This window comes from Terrapene carolina, unplaced genomic scaffold, assembly GCF_002925995.2.
Source record: "Terrapene carolina triunguis isolate 2854851 unplaced genomic scaffold, T_m_triunguis-2.0 Scaffold233, whole genome shotgun sequence".
Lineage (NCBI taxonomy): Eukaryota > Metazoa > Chordata > Testudines > Emydidae > Terrapene > Terrapene triunguis.
This window is the reverse complement of record NW_020664584.1, coordinates 11,999,760-12,021,903: the sequence shown is the minus strand read 5'-3', so window position 1 is coordinate 12,021,903 and position 22,144 is coordinate 11,999,760. Positions and strand designations below refer to the sequence as shown.

Here is a 22,144-nt window from a genome sequence, read left to right as displayed (position 1 = left end):
GAGTTTACTTACCCTTTTACATTTTGGATTACTATGTTAAATAGCACCCATTTTAACTAGCCTTTCACTTTTGTTTTGCTTTCTAGTTCTCATTCACTTGCTCAATGCTGCAATATCTAGATTGTATAAACTGCAGGGCTATGTTTACATTTAAAGAAAATTCCATTGTTTTTACAAAAATATATTAACATCTCTACTAATCTTGTTAAAGCTCATATGAAGAAAGCCTAAATGTTGGACTAAACTTGACCAGTGTCCCTTTAACCAATGCCATCAACTTGAAGACAAAAGCATTCAATACCCTAATCTGCCACTGACTTGAGAAAGTGTCAATAGTTCAGGTCACGCCCTCCTCCACCTGGGTTTATTTTTGAAGCAGACTCATAATACAGTAATTCCTCACTTAAAGTCGTCCTGGTTAAAGTTGTTTCGTTATTAAGTCGCTGTTCTATTAGAGAAGATGCTAGTTTAAAGTTGCGCCCTCCACCACCACTCCCAACGCCTGCCAGCGAGCCCCACAGATCAGTGCCTCCCCTCTCCCTCTCCACGCCGCCTGCAATCAGCTGTTTCGTGGCGTGCAGGGAGGCTGGGAGGGAGGGGTGAGGAGCAAGGACGTGGCATGCTCAGGGGCAGAACTGAGCAAGAAGAGGTGGGGGCGGAGCCTTGGGGGAAGGGGTGGGGTGAGACCGGGGCCTGGGGCAGAGCCGGGGGTCAAGCACCCCCCGGCAGTTTGAAAAGTCGGCACTTGTGGCCCCAGAAGACTATGGTTGTCTCCAGCTGTGCAGGGATCTAGAGGCCCAGTGCCTCTGCGTTGTGCCCCCCGAGCGTACCATGCAACCTGGCAGATTGGTTCCCTTAGGAGACGACTGGTCTCCCCAGCACCCCGGGGGGGGGGGGGGTTCAGTAACTAACTGGAGCAGGCATGTGTGATCTGCTGCTCAGAGGCTAGCAGACATCCCCATCGGGTGCTGGGGAAGGATGCAGCACAGCGTCATTTCCTATGTGCTGCAGCTTGCCTGCTCTGCCTGGCTCTCATGTTGAGCTCAAACCCGCAGAGCTTGCATGGGGAGGACTCTGCAGGCCTAAGAGTGGGGGTGTTGTTGGCCCACACCCTCACCAGAGCTCTGGGGCCAGAGGATATTCACTTACCTAGTCACAGCTGTGAGTCAAACCGCATGTGTCTTTTGTCTGGCGAAACTTTTTTCTCTGGAACCTAACCCCCACTATTTACATTAATTCTTATGGGGAAATTGGATTCGCTTAACATTGTTTCGCTTAAAGTCGCATTTTTCAGGAACATCACTACGACGTTAAGTGAGGAGTTACTGTACTTACCCAACCTCAGTAAAACATTAAGAGCCTTAAATGAAAAGCTCTAAGTAAATGTACAGTGTTATGAGCAAGGCTCTGCTTATTCCATGGCAGACTGAACCTAAGTTCTGCTGGAATGGTAGTCTGGAAATGCTAGGCCAGCTTTATTTATATTTTAAAATGGAGATTTTATTGAATTAGTTATGAAAATAAACTAAATAGCAGCTTTTAAAAAACATTAATGCTGTCCCATCACGACATTCAGCTTTCATTGTACAGCAGATTTTTTTTTTAATTGCCAGTGCATATCACTGTAGCAATTGTCAGAAGGGGACACAGTTGTGGCTTTTGCCTACCTCAAATGTATAGAATGGAACACACTGGTATCATGAGAATACCTGGAGGTTTCTGCCAAAATAATCAGTGAAATAATGGAGAGGGTAGGTATTTCAGTTAAACCTCCCACTGAAATGAATATGGGCACTGCACACCCTTCATATGTATTGTTTCAAAGCAGGGAACATTGCTTTAGTTAAACTATCCACAAGAGCTAGAAACATTTCTGAAATAAAAGCTTAGATTCTGGAGCAAATTTCAGCAACTATGGAACAGTCCTGATTAAAAGTTAAAAGACCAAGTAGCAGATATTATAGCAATGAGAGCCTTATAAGTACCTGAAAACTAGACAAAAAACTATGAATTCTTGATGGGGGGGAGGGGGGGGGGGGGAGGAAAGAGTAACAGTTCAAAATTTCACTCAATTAGCCAAAGAAGTTTTGTTTGTCTGGTTTTTGTTTTAACTAGTATAGACTTAGATTGTACTTTCAGTTTCCACCCAAACCTGCCTTCAATTTTGGTTGAATATTGGGTTTCTACTGATGTGGAGAACAGCTGTTTCATGAAGTTTTCAAGTCACCATTTATATATATTCTATAGTGATAGGTCCAAAAGGCGAAGTGTGAAAAGCAAGAGTACTTTGGTAGAAGAAGATTCCTGCATTATATGACAGATCCTACACACCTCACATTGTAGAGACTACAAAGAAATTGTACTTTCATCCATTGTCTTCATTGCACAGTTCTGTGCTGCACAGCCTTGGAGTCAGCCAGGAGAACACTCATTAAACCCTATTCCCAGCGCTGTAGTAACTTTGTAGTGAACTAATATACAAATGATGAAGTGAGGAAAGGCCACAGTAGTTTATAGGTAATAAGAAATGAGGAAAATAAGTTTCCAAAGGGGGAAAACATAAAACCATCTTTTCACTTTCAAGTGGGTATTCAACTGGAGGGTTAAAAAAATTGAGTTGGTGCAAGTCAATCTTCTTTACCAGGCTCCAAAGCTTATTTTAGTATATTTGGGAAACATCTGGGAACTACAATTGCACTTAAGGACCATTTCATATACAACATGAGGACATGCCACAATTTGAAAGCAGAGAAAACAAGCAAATTTAAGTTCAGATCTATGATGCTGTAAGGTCCCTAGAAGCAGCTACCTTGTTTCATTCCCCTCCCTCCTGCAAAAGAAAAAAAGAAAAAAAAAAAAAACATACACAACATTGTCCCACTGGGACTGTGCCCATTAAAAAAAAATTGAGGGTTACCACATACAGGAACCTGCACAGACAACTTATTTGCAAATGTAGAAAATCAAGGGTGTAGGCTAAACCATCCATTTTGACGCACATGAACCATATGTTGAGACACACTGGAGCAATGAGAGAGAGAAGTGCATTAAAACAAAGGAGAGGCAAGCTTATAAAACTATCATTACCAGACAATTCAATATTCAGACTCAAAATGACGGAAGACCTGAGCCAAGAACATCCAGACGCAGCGGGTGGGAAGTATTCCCCAGAACATGGAAATTTCAGGCCCTTTTCCATTTGGGAAAAAAATAAACCCTTGAGACCTACTGAGTCAGGAAAATCATTTCTATGGAAAGGAGCTACAGCACACTCACAAGAGCAGACACCAGGAACAGTGCAGGAGAAGAGCTACAAAACTCAATTATGGAGAGAATACTAGCAACTGATAAAGATTTTTCATTTTGAGGGAAAATCTTTAAAGGAAAATAACTTGAAAACTATTTTACAATTTTGTGCCTACCTAAAATGGAAAAGTCTTATAACTAGAAATAATTAGAAAAAAGTTTTCAAGTTTCAGTTTGTGCATGACACCAGCGTACAGTCACTTTCCCTGTTTTGCTGATGGCTAGTTGTACTCCCTTTTCATGCACTGGTATGACATCAAGCACTGCTCTGTGCATGAGGTCCCCATCACTACTCTTCAAGGCCCTGCAAGAGTGTTTTCCAGTAGCAGCTAAACAAACTGAAGAGGCAGCAGGCAGGAGCCTGCAAGGGGGTGGGGGAGAAAGAGGGCCTTGTTCTCAGACTTACACACTTTCCCTTTCTGAAAGCTCTGCCCCAATAAACAAGCAGGAGAGCAGAAAACCCGTTTTTAAATCATGTACATATTATCTAAAGGGTAAGCAAATACTTTAGAAAAGTCAATTTAAAAAAAAATCCTCAGTTTGACAGCATCTTTTGAGTTTAAATATAAATGTTTCCCAGATGTTAGTCCAGCTACTGAATCTCACTAAAAATAATTAACTAGAATCAAGCAATCTTACTGCAGAGGACATATAGACTGCAGACTTCCACCTACACTAAATTCCAGATTTGTATAAAAAAAGTGAAGTCCTTTGATTCTGGGATCTGACATGTGCTACAATCATTTACTTTAAGAAATCAGAGAGGAAACTCCAACACAGAACTTAAAACCAAATGAAACAGAATTGATATGGAATTAATAAAAGTGTTTATTATGGTAACTCAGATGAGCTCGTCCTTTGTTAAGAACTCCATTCCCTATTCTACAAAAAAAATCCTACAGAAATATACATAACAGCTATTGACAAGATTTATTTTTTTCACATGTTCTTAGGAGAACACATGTGAGTTCTAAACTGCAGCCAAAATCAAGCAAAACTCGGTCTATTTGTGGAATTCTCTCAAGAGCTCAGTGTAATCTGCCATAAACTCTTGTTGGTTTATCCATATCCCTCCCTGCTCCAAATAAACTCTGAGGATGGACATTTGTGTGTGTAAACTTATTATGAAAAGGATACTCTTGCTCTTATTTTACTGTAAAGGACATAACCTTCGATTTTCTAAACCAACAGAACCCCAATCACTAATATTTAGATTTTTAAAATGACAGTATTCCTTTATTAATAAAGTCTTAGCTTTCCCAAAATATGATTTGTTGTGCAAGGAAACATTCTTTCTTGGAGTATTAAAAGTAGCAGCTTTATTTTTTAACATGTTTATTAAATAAGACTACTTTAAAAACAGAAAAAATACTTAGATTTAATATCATGGTGGCACCTGATAGTAACAATTCTTCCCTGTCAATTATAAGCCTCTTTTTAAATAAGGTGTTAATAAAAATATAATTATACACACTGTTGAACTTGTTTACTAATAAGCCCAAGATTCATATTTTCTCATTAACTGCCATATTTTTACACATGATAAATTTTTCTGAGTGATAATTTTACAAGTTGAAGGGCCACAGATATTTAGACCCTTCAAACTAATAACTTCTGTTTTTACCATTTCAAATTAGCCAAGGTAACTGACAAGCAGCACCTACTTTTAATAACCAACATCTGCTAGGCTGCCACCACCATCTATTAACGTCTTACTGTTGCTAGCGACCTGACACCTGTAAGCTCGGAATTTTTTCTGTATGAAGTTTAAGTTATGGATAAATGGTATCCTAAATTTTCATTACTTTGATTTTAACAGTTTAGGACAGTTTGTCTAACATGAAAAAGTTGCTATGGCAACTTGGTGTATGACTGATGTTTTCAACTAATTCTAGCACAATGCATACTTCACACTAGCTTTAAGAAATTAATATATTTAACTATTGTAAAAGTGCACAACTACAGTGTTTATACAAAATATACCTCAAAACTCTCTAGGCAAATAGGATTTCTTAATATTTATGGAGAAATCCACAGAAATACTTACAAGTATAAATTTTACAGAGATGTATTTACTAATCCATTACACTAAAGGACAATGAGCGTATCAGCTGTTTGGCAAGATGCAGAAAAGAAAACTCAAACCCTTCATTAGAAAGTTCCTCTTCCAAATACAGCACATTTACATAAATTTTTGAAAACAGAATTAAAGCATTTACAAATGCACAACTTATGAAACAGCTTTACAAATCTTTTAGACCATACAGAAAATTAAAAATAATCAGAAAATGAAAGATTTCCAACACAAACCTGCAACTTGTTAGAAAGTCTGAAGGAACATGTGTACAAGCATGTTTCACAGTGAAAGCAATATCTAGAGTATTTTGAAAGGTATACCAAAAATCCCACACCCAAATACCAAGAGGAGCAAGATGCACAGCACTGTATTAAATCTTAGATACACAAGGAATCAAATTCCAGATAGCAGTAGTTTAATTACATTTCACAACAAGAAATGCTTTGTTGTGATTCATTCAAGCTTGAAATACAGTTATCACCAGTTTCTGCAAGCCACATACTAATAAATTCTTAATTCAATTAATTCTGTGAACAATGAAGGCAGGTTTTCCTTTTCAATATTTTTATTCTAGTATGAAATATGAAGAAACAGCACCCAAATAATAACTGCAATATAATATGAAATTTTAATAAAAATGTACTGTTTTAAGAACAGAGCAAAATTTTAAAAAAATAAACTGAAAGACTTATTTTGTCTCCTATTCAAATATCCCATCTTTCTGACATCAGTAACAGAACTTTCAGCCTTTCAAAGAGGAAAAAAAAATCTGCTGTTGAAATAATATCCCCAAAGACTGTTAAAATGCATAACATGAATTTTCAGAGACAGTTTTATTAACAGTAGGCTTAATTTTAAACAGTATATACAATCACATCACTTTTCCAAAGTCAGAGCACCACCTAGTAATCTGTCAAAAAAAATGTATACTCATGAATTACAAAAGCATCTGTGTAATGCAACCGCCTCTTTATTGTAGTACACCTTTATACAATCCTTCCAAAAATTCCTGTACTGTGAAATCCTCTCAGGATGTAGTGTTGCACAGGCTTTCAAATCTCTCCTATACACCACATGAATAAAACTGTTGCCACTTGCACCTCTAAATTATGCCAGGCTACATACTTCAGTGTTCCATGATATGCAACACTAAAAGGCACCATTTTTCTTCAACCAACAAACAGAATAGTTTATAGACTGCTGTGTTTAAGTACAATGATTTGCAGGGAATAGTGGGATTTTCAGACCAAAAGAAGAGTTTGAATTTTTTATAAGTGTAGACAAACTGCGAGTTCTACTTTTCACTCTTTTGTAAAATTGCTGATTCTCTATTCTCCATTAAAGGCTTTACTGCACAGTAAAGAAAATGGCAATTCTTTACAGAATTGGAATTAAACATAACTTTATTGAAAAAATACGCAATAACTCAATGAAAGTAGATTCAAGTTTTTTGGGGAACATAAAATTTAGTCTCTGAAGTGTCTCATAGCAATATTCAGAGTCGCTGGTAATTTCAAAAATGTCTTTAATATGTTTTACGCTATTCTTAAAACTTTAACTGGACTCCAATATTCTAGTAATATTAATCCCTTTGGTTCTCTTAAATGCGACATTCCGTGTGAGTAGTTCCAAAGATGTGAGAACTACATTAAATATCCAAACTAGTGCTGACGATCCTATCCCAACTGATTTATGTAATCCTAACAAATCAAGCTACTTAAACAATGATGAGTGTTTTCTAGTTGTTGCTTGTATGGCATCAACTTTATAATTCAATTTTAAGTAAACAGTCAACTCAATATATTTGAGGTTATACCTACACTTATGTGGCAAAAGTCTTATTCTGCACAGTTTTAAATGCAACAATAAAAATAACTAAAGGTTATTCCACAAAGAACAGCTTGAATTTTACAGAACAGTTCTGCTCATATGCATAGGAATTAGTTTGGTAGACACATCAGCAATGTGCATAATTGACTGTTCACATACAGCAAGAACCTTTGAAAAACAATAAAGGTACATACACAAAACAGTTAATCTGTGTACACTGAGAATTCATTCAGTTGCAAAGTAAATTCAGGACTTTAAACAAAGCTTTGACCTGTAACAAAGCAAATTCAGCCAGCTTTTAACCAAATCTAGGAATAGCTAACTTGTTTTACAGTGGCTTGCAATAGCACACACTCACTGACTTCATCTTAATACATAACTACTTCCCTAATCCAAAACTACATAAAACCAATCTAGATTCCTTGATAAGCATTATGTGGCCAATTTAGCTTTAGCAAACTTTTTCTATTGGTGAATAAGAATCTGTCTTTCTTCTCCACACAGCCGTACTGGGAAATTCACTGCACACTTATCCTTGCAGTGATTCTTCTGTAAATGGTTAAACCAGTGCTCTGCCTTCTCAAAACAAATTTGTTTGCAATTTAAACAATCCACAGGTTCTACCCTGGAAATACTATAAAAACAATCTGGATGAATTAATCACAGCACTATGAATATCTATTCTACAAACATTTTATATGAACGGCTACCCTAAAACAAGTTTGACTTTTCTCGAACCTATAGGTCTGTCATTTAGATCAACAACAGCTGCCATTGCTTCATCACGAGACTCAAATGCAACCATTGCTTCTCCTGTGGGCATACCCTTTTCATTGTATTTTAAACACACGGAACCTGGGATCACTTGGTAACCATAAAAGAAATCCAAAATTTCATCCACTGATACCGTAAAAGGCATGTTTTGCACTTTAATGACAGTTGGGCCTGGCTTTCCAGAACCTGTTCCAAAACCAGGGGGTCCGCTAATATGTAAGTTTCCTGGTCCAGGTCCAAACCCTGGAGGTCCACTTAAATGTCCAAGACCACCTGCAATACCAGGAGGGCCACTACCAAAGCTAGGAGGCCCACCTAAATTACCAGGCCCGTTCCCAAAGTTTTGAGGTCCCCCTCCAAAACCTGATGGTCCACTCAGATTACTAGGACCACTCCCAAAACCTGGGACATCAATACCAGCACCAGGTAAACCACTACTTCCAACTGAAGGCATTCCTGGTCTAGAATCACCAAAGCCACCCATTCCTGGCGGTGGAAGAGGGGGACCAAATGTGTTAGACCCACTAAAATTACTGGGAAAATTAAATGGAGGGCCATTATTTGCATCTTTTGAGTTACCACCCATAAAGGAATGCTCATCCCCACCAGCATTTTGCACTCCTGGCATTGCCGCATTCCCTTGCATTGGCATTTTCAGCAACTTTTTCCCTTGGGATGGTGGATTTCTCTCAATTTCTCTCATTTCTTCTAGGGTGATTACACGTAAAATAACATCTCTTCCATTCAGCTTTTTACGGTGGAGGCGTTCTGACTTACGAGCATCATCTTCTGTTTTGAACTGAACCAGTGCTTGTCCTAAACCTTGCCCGTTGTTATCAACAAGAATTTGTACAGAGTTTTCTTCCATTGACAGTCCCTCTAGAAACTGAAGGATTTCCATTTTTGTAATATTGTATGGAATATTTGATATATGTGCACACAACTTTGGCGGGCCTGTTTCTCCCTCAGTATTCATCATGACCTCTCTCTGATCATAGCTGAAATTCTGCAATCTTTTCCGAATCATGTCTATCTTTTCTAACATACCCTTTTTGGTTATGGGATGAACTTGAATAAAACGGTTCCCTATGTACTGTTTATGATGACACAAAGCTGCCTTGTAGTCAGCTTCATTCCTGAACTCAACAAAGCCTTCACCAATTGCTTTCCCATTGGGTCCATAAGCTATATAAATACTGTCTTCAACAATATCTAACTTTTTAAAGAAATCTATCACATGTTTGTTCTCTGATTCAAAGGGAAGACCTTTCAAATAAACACAGAAACCCTGCTCATGAGGAGATCTTGACCGTGACCTTTTCTGTCCACTAGGAGATTTGGACCTAGAAAGCGTCTGCGGAGGATGGGTTTGTCCAGTAGGACCCATGGTTTGCTTGAAAGTTATATGGCCTCCAGCAGACACCCACTGTCTCTCTGTTGCAGGACTAACTTCAACATAGCGCTGAATCATCAGCATTCTGTTTCGCTTCAGTGCTTCAAAAGTATCTTGAGGAGAGAAAAACTTAACTAGTCCATTTCCATTATTTCGGCCTAAGTGATCCTTCAGCATATGTACTGCATCCACACGGAGTCCATGGAAAAAGTCTTTCACATCAGATTCTGTTGCAGAAAAGGGCATTCCATGAACACTGACATACAAGTCATCTGGGTTGATAGAATGGGGTTTCACACCACTTTGAGAATTCATCTGAATAGGATTTACAGGATTCATAGGACTCATAAACAATGGATTCAAGCCACTGTTCATACTCATTGCTGTTCCAGACCCATTCATTCCAGTAGGTAAAGGTGCTATAGGTGGAGGATTCATAGGAGGCATTCCTGACATAGGAGGCATAGGTGTCATTGGTGGTACAGGAGGAACAGGGGGTATTGGTGGTACAGGGGGAACAGGGGGCAGCGTAGGTACAGGAGGCGGGACAGGTATGGGGGGAATAGAAGGCATTGGTGGCAAAGATGGCATAGATGGGATAGGAGGAATTGGTGGGGGTGGTACTGTGTTCATAGGGGATGCTGTGCTAGGTATAGTTGAGCTAAACGTTGGGCTACCAAAGGTAGCTCCAAGATTTGGAGGTGCAGTTCCCATACTGGCGGTTGAGAACGTGGGTATGTTTTTGTTGCTTTCATGCACAGAAGTAGCTGCAGTTACTACACTAGGAGAAGGATTGTTAAAATTAGGTACTGTAGTAGGTAAGTTTACCCTACCACTCATTCCAGAACTAGGCGGTGGTCCAGACCTGCTAGCGTTTGCTGGTGGCATGTCTAAATTGGCAGTTTCAAAACGCCTACGACTAAGTTCTATCATGTTTTGCATTTCAGTTTTACTGCTCAGCAACAGCGTTACTTTTGACCCTTTAATGGTACCACCTGTGCGCATCATACCAAGCCTTGCATCTTCATCAGTGGCAAAAACGATGAAAGCCTCACCCAGTTCACCCCCTACAATATGCACGCCCCCATCAGGAATGGTCAATCCAGAGAAGAAGTGGCGAATGTCCATGGTCCCCGCCACAATCGGGAGACCTTGCAAGCGGATGACCACAGCCATGCTGCGCTGAAACAACACACACCTGCAGATGAGAAAAGGCAACGGCTATGTCAGACTACTGTTTATGATACCACGTATTTACCTACAGACACCATCTACTACATTGTTTACACACTCCTAAAGACATCTTGAAAATTAAAGCATATTAAGTTCTAGACTTTTATTCAAATAAAATATTAAACATTTACAACACAAGATTAACTCAAGGTTTGCACCAAAAAATCCAAAATAATCTGTTAAATCAAGAATTTAAAGAAAACTCAGCCTGAGACCCAAACAAGTGTCAATACAAAAACCAAGAGTGAGGTTAAATCAGAACTATTACTCCAGATGGTTCAATATTTAGTGGAATGTACAAAAAACTTAATGTTTCAGCTAAGCAATTGAACTTCAGTAGTCACATGCAAAAAACATACCGCACACCTTGAATCTTGGAAGAAAACTGAAACAATAAGACACTTTTGTATACTTAAAAGACTCGTGCTCTGACTGAACAGAAAAAGCGCAATACTTTGAATAAAGTTTAAGACCTTCTCTTTTGCACAGATCTTAAATACAAAAACTTTACAAACAGAGGGGGAAAGGAAATTAGTTGGAATTAATCATAGCCTTAAATTTAGCTTGGTCAAATTTTTAATCACAGTTTTCAATTTCTTTTTACTGTGTTTCTTTACAGCACATTTACCGCCCCCTAACCCAAAAACAAGAGGGGAGGGGGAGGTTAAGTTCTTTGGGACAAGGACTATCTTCCTCTGTGTTAATGCAGTACCTACCAAAATAGGATCCCAATCCTAACAGGACCTTTGAGCATTACCCCAGTATGAACAATATGCTTCCAGATACACTTTATTAATGGAACATGCCCCAGAATTGCAAACTCCAATATTTAAAACTAGTTCTAAACAATATTTTCCCAACTTTCACTTGCTGCCTAAAGGCAAAGCCTGAGCAAGGCCTGATGATCTGTGGATCAGAACCAGGGCATGGGCACAGCTATATGGTATCCCAGGTGACTGTAATTATGTAAACCTTAGGGCCAAGATTCTCAAAAATGAGTGCCTAAGTTAGACCCACTAACTCAATGGCTTTACATTTTCTAAGTTTTCAATAGTTTCCAATGACTTCAATAGGAATATTGCATGCTCGCCACTTTTTAAAAATTAGTCCATTTAATTAGGTGCCTAATTCTGGATTTAGAGGCCTAACTCATTTGTTAATAAACTTGGCCTAAATTTATAGCCATTTCCATCCTTCCTTCTCCCTTTAGGCCCGTCCAGACTAGGGAAATACCAGCATTTTAAAATGGTGCCTAAGCATCTAGTGTAGACAGGAATTAAGACCTTTAAATATGCGTTGGCTGGTTGAGATCAACTCTAAGTTCACCTCCTAACCTACACAAGATAAATGGTATTTAAAAACAGTATGAATGTTTTAAAAACATTTTCCTAATCTATTCTGGACCTTAGAGCTAAAGGTCTGTGGCAGTGGCAAAGAAAAACAGAGTTCTACCTCTCACTGTGGGCCATAACTCATATACCAGCTGGAGAAGGATGGGGCCACAGTGCAGGTTGTGAACCATACTAATAGTGAGGGACAGTCTGAACTGTCATCACTCCTTAGAAGTGGTCACCCTTCCCACCCCACTGAGGGTGGTACAAGCTACACAGTGAAATGTAACCCTGTGCTATGGTTTTTAACTTGATTAGGAAGAGAGATCAAGGTTAGGCTGGAGTTGGCTAATGCTTATTGGGGTACGTCTACACTTACCTCCGGGTCCGGCGGCAGGCAATCGATCTTCTGGGATCGATCCCGGAAGTGCTCGCCGTCGACGCCAGTACTCCAGCTCGGCGAGAGGAGTACGCGGCATCGACGGGGGAGCCTGCCTGCCGCGTCTGGACCCGCGGTAAGTTCGGACTAAGGTACTTCGAATTCAGCTACGTTATTAACGTAGCTGAATTTGCGTACCTTAGTCCGAAGTGGGGGGTTAGTGTGGAGCAGGCCTTAGTTAACCCCAACTATTTTGCTACTATAGACAAAAGGCCCTAGGATATAAAGGTGTGATGTTAACATGCATTATAGCTAGGTTCCCTTGTCTTTACCCAGTTTTGCAAGTGTAAAAGGCAGAGTGTCTTGTCTAAACTAGTCTTAGAATGATAGTTAGCATATTAGCTAGGACATGCTTACATTTTTACCTTAAATCTCCAGACCAAGGCCATAAGTAAAATATGCTAACCTCAATTTAACTAGTTGAGGTCAACCACGGAGGAAGTTTAGGTTTGACCTCAGCCTGCTAACTCTAGATAAAAGGAGTTAACCTGTGTATACACCAGGAAAAAGTTTAGGTCAGAATTAGCTAATCTCAAACACCTTAGTTTTCCTCAAGTTCTTTCCTAACCTAAACACACACTTAGGAGGATAAGGTTTCAGTGCTTTAGATTTGCCAAGCCTAGTCCAATTCTGATTCAGAAGCCAGTTTCTTGTCCTGGGTAGTTACCAGCATCATCCTTCACCTGATCCTCTCCTCCCCTAGAATCCCATTATCTCCCTCATTAAGCAATGAAAGCCTGTTCAATACTTGAATGAAGACCTCTGCAAACTCCTATATGCCACAGTAAGTGGTGTTAGATATTCACAAGGGAATTAATTACAAACCAGATGGGCTACTGCATCATTAGGAGGCAATGTGCTACCAAAGATGTCACACCAAAGTTGGATGTAAAACTAAAGTCCTGACCAATTGTGATCATAAGATCCCACAGCACTTTCTGCCACACTAAAAGCATTATTTCTCAGTGTACAAGTAAAATTCAAACTCAGTTACATTTGCTTCCCTAAGTTCCCCCAGCAGTTTTGATGAAGACCTTATTCTCCAATTCCTGTTCTGAACTGTTGAGTAATATTGCTGTGCACTGTTACAGAAAATTCAAAGATTATCCACACTGACACCTGGTTGAACTAAATATTCAGGCAAAACAGGCGGCTACCACCATTGTTGGGGAAATGAGCAGTCCCGTGCATTATGGCCAACAGATCAAAGGCATCTAACTTTATGCTCTCTAGCAGTCTGTGTTTCACTAACTGGAGAAGGAACATTTCTACCCTTTGAAGCATTCTGCAGTCTGCCCTTTTCCTCCCCTAATCACCATCAACAATGGGTTTTAACATTATGTAGGCTTTGGCCCATTCCTAGTAGGCATTAGACGTGTGGCTGCCCCCTCTGCTTCCTGTCTCCTTAAAGGCAACAGCAGAGATATCAATTACCTGCAACAAACAGTGCCCTAGCTACTATACTGGAACACTATCTGCTGTGCTGCTGCTCTAGGTTTGGTTACATTTTGCTACCAGAATTTCCTAGATTGAAGGGACTGAATCTGCTAAGGCAACAGAAAATGTGATCTAAATAAAGTGGAATACATGAAAACATATTGGTATTTTACCAATAAGAGAACACTTTCTTCCACAGAAATACGAAGTGTAATTGTAAAGGAAGGTATATTCAGCATCTTTCGAGTATTTTTTAAAAGTAAGTCTCTTTCCAGTCTTTTGGTAAAATATATTTTAAAAGTTTTGGAATGTGTTTAGTTTGGCCATTCTGGTCTCATTTCAATACTTTCTAGAAGTCTTACAATATATGTTTTTAAGTTTATAGTAAAAAAATCTGAAAATTAAATTTGTTTTCTCAACCATTTTTCAAATGTAATGGTGTAATTTTCTTCTGAACAGCAGAAGTGTTTACATCATAGAAGTAAACCATTTGTCAAACCCTGTATTACTCCAAAACTGCTATGATTTCTACAATAGTATGTTAGCATTTAAAACATTTTTGTTCTGTTTTAAAAAGAGAAGTGTTATTTACATAATTTTAAGGAAACATAAATTTGACCAATCCTTAAATAAGGCTACAAATCTCCAAAACTAGTGATTTATAATGAAAATCCTTACAAAAATTTAAGGAAAGCAGCATTACTGAACTGTTATAAAACAGGGAATTTGTGTGTCACATCACAGGATAATATTCATATTAGAGGGACCTGATACTTAAATATGTGCCAAAATTACAAATATTTAACAGGAAACTATTTTTAAAAAGCTAGGGGCCCAAGAGTGTCCATGTTACAGCACTGATTAGTTTTGAAAATCATGTAATACAGCCAACTAAGGTATTCAGGAACTCCAACGTCTAAATGTTAAATATTAAGAGACATAAGTCCTCAGCATTATCCGCTACGTAAAGAGATTAAACTTAGATGTTTGTATTATTTTTACACATATACCCTCAAAAATCACACATGTTTTTCCACTACTTATTTTATCTTTTGTCAAATGAAAAACATTGACTTTTTCATAATGACTTCCTCAAGCATACACCAGGAGTGTCACAATAACATATAAGAGCATTAACTGTTGACAAATAAAGATGTTTACAAAAAGAGGTGGTTTGGATGGATTTTCTACTTATACAACTTTAAGTGGTTAGTAATTACATATTTTTGGTGCAATATATATTTTAATTTCTCCAAAACAGTGGGAGATTTAAGGATGTATTTAGAATCCAAGCTAAATTTCTCACCAGATATTTAAAAAAGAGCACAAGAGTGTCAAACTCATTCTGTTGGGAGAGAGCATTTTTATTACACCAGGGGCCACATCATTATGGCTATAACTACCTGTAATTCATAGAACTATAATTGACATCCGATCATTAAAAAATATATATCACATTTGCAGGGGTCTCTATTTTCTCATGTGTGCATGCAGTTACTCTAGTTGCATGTTCAAATGCAGTAACTGAATCAGAAAATTAAAAATTTGTTTCAAATGCTCCACTTTTGCATACCTAGTTTATAATCTGGTCCTTAAGTAATCATTGGTAGGTTTCAGAGATAGCATGTTATTGAGATGACTGAGGAGTTCAGACCTCTTAGAACTGTCATTTCAAGTTAAGACAGTGCTGTATCACATTTGGAAGCTTATCACTGCAACTATAAGCCTGAAGCCTTTTTTTTTTTTTTAAATTATGGTTTCCATTCTGAAGACCCAATGTTTTATGGATGCCAGACAATTACATTTAGTATCCTGAATCTGGCCCACAGGCTAGAATTTGTCTAATTGCCTAATAATCTGTTAATTTAACAAGTTTTATTTTAGCTTGATATTTTCAAAGTCACCTGTTTAGTGGGACTGGGATTCAGATTCCCAGTTCCCATTAATTTTAATGGGATTCAGGTATTCCAACCCCTTAGGCAGCTGTGAAACCTAAGGATGAAAAGTAAGACTTATGTATTACAGAGAATAAACTCTTTCTGTAATTTAAAATTAACAATCATAAATGCAGTAGAATTTTTTTTAAATCACTCCTGGTACGATATCTTATTTGAATTTTACAAAACTGCTACAGGTACAAAATTAAAATATTGAAAATTAAGGTCCTGATCATACAAACACTTAACAGGTGATCTAATTTTACTTAAATGGCTAGATGCTTTGACTCAACGAGACTACTCGTGCTTGAAGTAAAGCATGTCCATAAGTGCTTGCAACATCAGGGGTTAAAACTGTATTTTTTGATAAAAGCTTATTAGTTGCGTAACATCTGTCATTTCAAAACAAAACGGCATCAACGTTAATATAAACATTTTAGAATTTCACTAACAAAATTATGAACTCCTAAAACCACCCTCAGGCCCAAATTCACAAAAAATAGGAGCCTATACTTACGCTCTTACGAGTGGGATTTTCAAAAGCACCTAAGTGATTTAGATACATAAATCCCATTGATTCAAACTACAAAACATGATGGAGCAGCACGGCCTGGTTAAAGCATTTCTACTTTCCAGTTCAATACTGGAAGGTGATGGTTCCAAATATAGTGTGGGCTTATCAATTGTGTTCAGGGTTATGTTGTTCTCACTGCAAGGCTGACAATGAGCCTAGCCCCCCATCTTGACTTTTGCAGTACAGATGGGCATTTTAAGTATGAAGCATCTATGTAAAATCTGAAATTCTACTAGATTAAAAAAGTATAAAATCCACTTTAGCAATTTATGACTAAAAATGGAAAGTGAATAACTATCCACATGCAAATAAAAATCTAATTTAAATTAAAATTAAGAAATCATTTCAATTAAAAGCTTATGTTTATCTTGATAGACAATTACTTGCATTTCCAGATTCAAAAATAATTGCTATTATGATAAGTGTGCAACACATAAGAGGACAATATTTGTCAGTGTTATACACTCACAATGTGTAACTTTCAGGAAGATTAACAGAAACTGGGTACGTAGACAGAAGATAATAAGTAATTTAAGGCCATATGTAAAAAGTGTTGAACAGAGAAGGTACTGGACTAACCTCTGAATTTACATATAGTTCACAGGTATAAACACAAGTTTGGAAGGTTCAACCTAGTCCCTGCTGAGTGTTAATCTACAATATCATCACCAACACATGCTCATGTTTGGCAATCCCTGGACAGAGTCTAGAAGGCAGAATAGCATTGATGCTGAAGGAAGGATTGAAGGTATCTAGCCCGAGATGTGTTACAGGACTAATAATAGCTAGAACTGGGCAGATGGCAGACTTTTTTTGCAAGGACTAGCATTCACCTGTTAAATTAAGAAAGCCTAAATACCTTCTCAGAAATAAATATATCCGAGCTCTCTAAATACTGCAAATCCTAGTTATAAGAACCCAAATAGTATATATTTTACTCATTGATATCTATAGCTTTTAGGAACATGCAGAACTATTGCCTGCAGCAAATACCTACATTTACAAACAGTGGAGAATTGTTGGAGAGAGTATTAAAAACTACCATATGCTGATAAAATAGCACTACTTCAGAATTTGGCAGAAAAGTCATTTACAAGGACAACATTGCCATAAAAATGATTACCAATGGGAATCAGAGCTAAAAAGCCAAACTCTGTGTGTGCGCGCGCAATTTTTACTGACCAAAATATTTTCATACCAATTCATATCTTCCACATAATTGTTAAGAATATTTCTTAACATGTAGTCAATAAGCATAAAAAGAAATCTTCATGTCAAAAATCTCTTACCTGCAGAGACTGATGTTTTTTTCTTAATAAGTAGCAGAAGCCAAGCCAATCCTGTGGGCAACCAATTAAAACCAACTTTTAGACTGCAATAAAGAATAAATGGAGGCAAAAATCAATTCAGGCAACACAACAGCAGTAACAGTCCACAATGAACTGTATATTAAGAAAGTTCAGGTCTGAGACCACCACAAAGCACTGCATCATATAGCAACCACAAGACTAAGTGCAAAAAATTTAAACACTTGTTAATCTCTTACATTTTGATAATTGCACTTGCTTAATTATACTTTGTTACCAAATTTTAACTCATAAGAATACATACAAATTAAAAGCCAGAAGACACTCATTACACAGTATTTAACATCTCCAATGGTTGTTGGGGTTTTTTTTTGCCTTCCAGACACCCGAATTAGTCAATGTATCTTTAGAAGGCAAGGGTCACACCCCTGACCCCCAAAACTCACAATGCAGAATCAAATCCTGATACTGAATAATAAAACCTTACCCAAACCATTTGTTACTAACACTATTAAGTCAATTGCTTTTTAATTCTGCACCTTCCTATCCCCACCTAAGCAAAACAGTACCTTATGCTGCTGCTGAGAAATACTTAACTACACATATCAACATCCTTCCAAGAACCAGCAAAAACTTTTGCGCTAAGACACATGTCAAAGTCTCATCTTTGGAAAATGCGCGCTTTCACATACTGTACTATGGGAACCCATGCCTTTTTATTTGCAGTCTACAGCCCTAATCTAACATGCAATACAAGAGTCAGATCCCAGTCATTCTTTGTACTCAAGATTATTAAATTTCTATTCAAGGGATCACAAGAGTGAGCAAAATAGCTATATGGTTTTACTGGAAATGCTTGAGTCTACATCTGAAAAAAAATCACTTATTAACTATTCCATTACCTAATAGACCACCTCACACTATACTCTTGGCTCTCTGGAAGGTACCTATAGAAAAATATATTAAGAAAAAATTGAGAAACATGTCATCAGAAAAAGTATGAATTAGTTGCCCTTTTCTCATGAAGTTGGACCACCGGGGGCATCTGCTGCAAACATTTAGTATTGACATGCATCCATAAACTGGAGTTAAATGTACTGCATATAATCTAAAAGAATTCACTATCCAAAGATTAAAATAAACAGTCACATTCAAAAACCTTTCAGGAAACAGGACACCAACAGCAAAATTACAAGTGAGAAAAATATGTAAACTGAAGTCCCACAAGTTAGACTTTTGATTAAAATGACAAATATACTCATCTCCAAAACAGAGCCATGCTTTTTTATTTAAAAAAGAGGACTCAAGACCAGACAACCCCAAATTAGGAATCTGCTATTTGCTCCAAAGAGTAGCCAGTTTCAAAAAGTAATTTCCAATTCAAAAAGATATAACATAACCTGAAGGACAGCTTTCACACAAATGTTTATCTATTTAAGTATGGATTTGGAATAGATCTTTCATGCAGAAGCAACATTTTACCAAGAAATTCCAGATAATTCAGAACGTTTCCACTATACAGACCAAAAAACATTCCAGTTGTGTACACTTATCTAGAAACCTAAAACTAATAAAAATTGGCTAAAGGAATACTGTGCTAAAGATACATTATCCTACAAAAAACCACATTATAGTATGCAAAACCCAATAGCGTTCTTCAAATAGTCTACCATGTTTGAACTTTCCATTGTACCCATCCAGCATAATTCATTTACCATTAGCCAACATCATGATTTGTTTAGACAAATCTAAGTTATTTTCTAGATCTTGAATCAGAACATTTAAAAGACCACATTACACTGTCACATAGAGACATTCTTTCATGTGAATTTGGTGCTCACAAGGTTACCTACATACACAACCAAATGAAGTAAGAAGCAGGTACTGCTTTCCCATACAGAACTGACAATTGTGATCTGAATCACCCTCATAATTCTAGATTTATGCCTTTCTTGAAAAAAAATTCAATTCTGCCACATTCCCTATTGGTTTTGCACTGTAGACAAATATCCACTAGAGACTAGGATGAGACCCAATTTAGGTCACAAGTGAAAATAAGCAATGAGGTTCTCTAAAGGTGGAAAAAGATGCACTGATCTACTTGCCTAACCCCAGCAGTGAGAGTTGGGAAGGGAAGCTTGAAGCGATACACAAGTCTAAGGACACAAGATAATACAGCAAGAACCAAGATATTTTCTCCCCCCAAGAAAGAGGAAAATTCAGAGACTCATGTTTCACAGATTCCAACAGCAAAAGGGACCATTGAGATTATCTAGTTCAACCTCCTGTATTAACAGAATCTAGATGCATTCTTCTTAGGACCCATTTTGAAGCACATTTTCCTATAGTCTACAGCACCTAAGAAAAAGCTACAGTACTGAATATATCACCAATCTGCAGTTATGATTAAAGTAACACCAGTTTACATAACATGTCATACAGTTACATTCCTTATGTTAGTGATAAGGGCATTTTATCCTATTTAAACTTCACTTTTGCCAACTTCTCCTCCCTACGTGCTTTCCAGGCACAGCTTCCTTTTTCATCATGGCCGCATATTCACTTTGGAAAAGAGCAAAAGGCTTCTTGTAAAGCTAAGAGCAAAGAGGCAACCTCCAGGCCCTCTCACTGAAAGATGCCAACAATTGTTCCTGTCCACTATCAACAGTGGATAACCCAACTGTCTCTCTAAGAGAGGCTGTAATGATTAGTTGTATTTCCTATTATTGAGCAGTGGGTCTAGTCAAACCAGAAGGAATTAGAGGATCCTCTGACACACACCAACTGGTGAAACAATGTGAACCACAAAAGGAGAATTTGATTGCCACAAATGTTGTAGTCAGCTCACCAAGTAAGAAGTGTTGTGCTTACACCTTGTATCCAGCGGGCCTATGAGGGTACAAACATCAACATCACAAACTAATAGTGCCATTGCTTTTATTTCTGCCCCCTCCCAAAGGCATACAAGCTTGACGTTAATTTGTTGTCACTGTCGCACCGAGGGAGCCATCACTCATGTCCGCAAAGCGCCCCGAGCCGCTGGCACGTTAAAGGCGAGTCTGTATCCCGCTCACTCCTGTTTCCCATCCTCCGCTCCGAGGCCCCTGGAGCCAAAGCCCCGCGCCGGGACTCACATTCAACAGCGCAGAGCACAAAGGGGCGGAAGCCGCCGGGCTGTCTGCGAGAAGAAAACACGGCTCCGCGACCACGGGCACTCCACGTCCACCCGAGCGCGCCGCCTACTCCGCGCAGAGGCCGCGCAACTCGCACGAGCCGCGCAGGGGCCAGGCTCTGCCCCCGGGGAGCGGGCGCAGCGGGGCGCTCCAGGCCGCAGCCGGGCCGTGAGCGGCGCCCGCATCTACGGCCCGAGGCGACAACGGAGCCCTGCGAACGCGGGCGGAGACACGGGTACGCTGGGGCCCGCGCCCCGGGCAGGAGCCGCCCAAGTCCCGGGACCTCCTCAGACCAGTCCCTGCCCCTCCCCCCTTTGTGCAGCTGGGAGGACACGCTCCGTGCCGGGCCTGGCCCAGCCCCCCAAGACAGGGCCCGGCCGCGCAGGGAGGGGGCCGCTGAGGGGCGGGGCCGGCCCAGAGCCGGGCCCGGCCCGGACGCTGCCGGTTTCTTACCGAGGAATCTGTACGGAAAAAGGGTTAGAAAGGAGCTAATCGCCGCCCGGGCCCCGCTCCCCGCGCGAGCCCAGCGCCACCGACCGAGCAGCGCCACAAAATGGCCGCCGCAGCTGAGGCGCCGCCGCGAGGGAGGGGGCGGGGCCTAGCAGAGGGGGAAGGGGCGGAGCATTGGTGACGCCCTGTCGCGCTCACCGCCTCTGCCCTGCTGCAGAGTGGGCGGGTGTATATTGCGCGCGGCGCCGCCGACTCCTCCTCGGCCTCAGGGAACCTGCTGCCCTGCAGCAGCGCTCGGGGCGGGGCGCTGGCACGGCTGTTCGTAGCGCGCCTGGCTGCTGCCTCTGCCCTGTACCTGCCGCTCGGGCGTCGTAGCGAATGTCCCCTCCCGGCGTTTCCGCCTGGCCTGGACCTCCCGCCCCCCCGCCGTGTCACACCCGGCCAGCCGCGCCTGGCGGAACGACCTGCAGCCCTCGTGTCACGGAGCGCAGAGCCTGGCGCCCCAAAACTCCACCTGCCAGCTGTGCCCCCTTCCAGCTGTGCTGTGCAGCCCTGCGAGAGGAGAGCACGGGCCCGTGCAGGGGTGCAGATAGTGTGACTAGGTGTCCAGTTTGCAACCCGAATATCTGCTGGAAAAGGGACCCTGGCGGCTCTGGTCAGCACTGCTGACTGGGCCACTGACTGTCCAGTTGCCGGTGCCATGTAGCTCCCAGGAAGCAGTGACATGTCCCCCCTCTGGCTTCTATGTGTAGGGGTAGCCAGGGGGCTCCATATGCTGCCCCAAGTGCCAACCCTGCAGCTCCCATTGGCTGGGCACTGTGGCCAATGGGAACTGTGGGGGCGGTACCTGTGGATGGGGCAGTGTGCAGAGCCGCCTGGCTGT

The 22,144-nt window shown here is 40.0% G+C and overlaps 2 protein-coding genes across 6 annotated transcripts in view; both read right to left on the bottom strand.

The window, feature by feature from the left end:
• CPNE1 (copine 1) overlaps positions 1-21,346 on the bottom strand; it is a 93,561-nt gene extending 72,215 nt beyond the window's left edge. For 2 of the 4 annotated variants that reach the window (XM_026656784.2, XM_026656782.2), the window contains exon 1: positions 21,265-21,346. The gene's annotated coding sequence lies outside the window, so the exon portion shown is untranslated. Of the gene's footprint in view, positions 1-10,435; positions 10,517-17,620; positions 17,670-21,264 lie in introns of those variants that run through there. The other 2 variants (XM_024206227.2, XM_024206226.2) reach the window with 2 other exon arrangements.
• RBM12 (RNA binding motif protein 12) lies at positions 6,198-21,301 on the bottom strand. 2 transcript variants are annotated; one of them, XM_026656781.1, is made up of 3 exons: positions 21,265-21,301; positions 17,621-17,671; positions 6,198-10,578 (listed from the first exon to the last, which is right to left on the bottom strand). In XM_026656781.1, the coding sequence occupies exon 3, from the start codon at positions 10,554-10,556 to the stop codon at positions 7,920-7,922; it is 2,637 nt and encodes an 878-aa protein (XP_026512566.1). In that variant the 5' UTR covers positions 10,557-10,578; positions 17,621-17,671; positions 21,265-21,301; the 3' UTR covers positions 6,198-7,919. The 2 variants fall into 2 exon arrangements, with proteins under 2 accessions (XP_026512566.1, XP_029768464.1); XM_029912604.1 differs by lacking the exon at positions 21,265-21,301 and having other exon boundaries at positions 17,621-17,703.
• Positions 21,347-22,144: the final 798 nt, after the last annotated feature.

What these genes read in the sequence shown, in the direction of transcription:
- RBM12 (XM_026656781.1), bottom strand. Translation starts at nt 10,556, where the DNA reads ATGGCTGTGGTCATCCGCTTGCAAGGTCTCCCGATTGTGGCGGGGACC.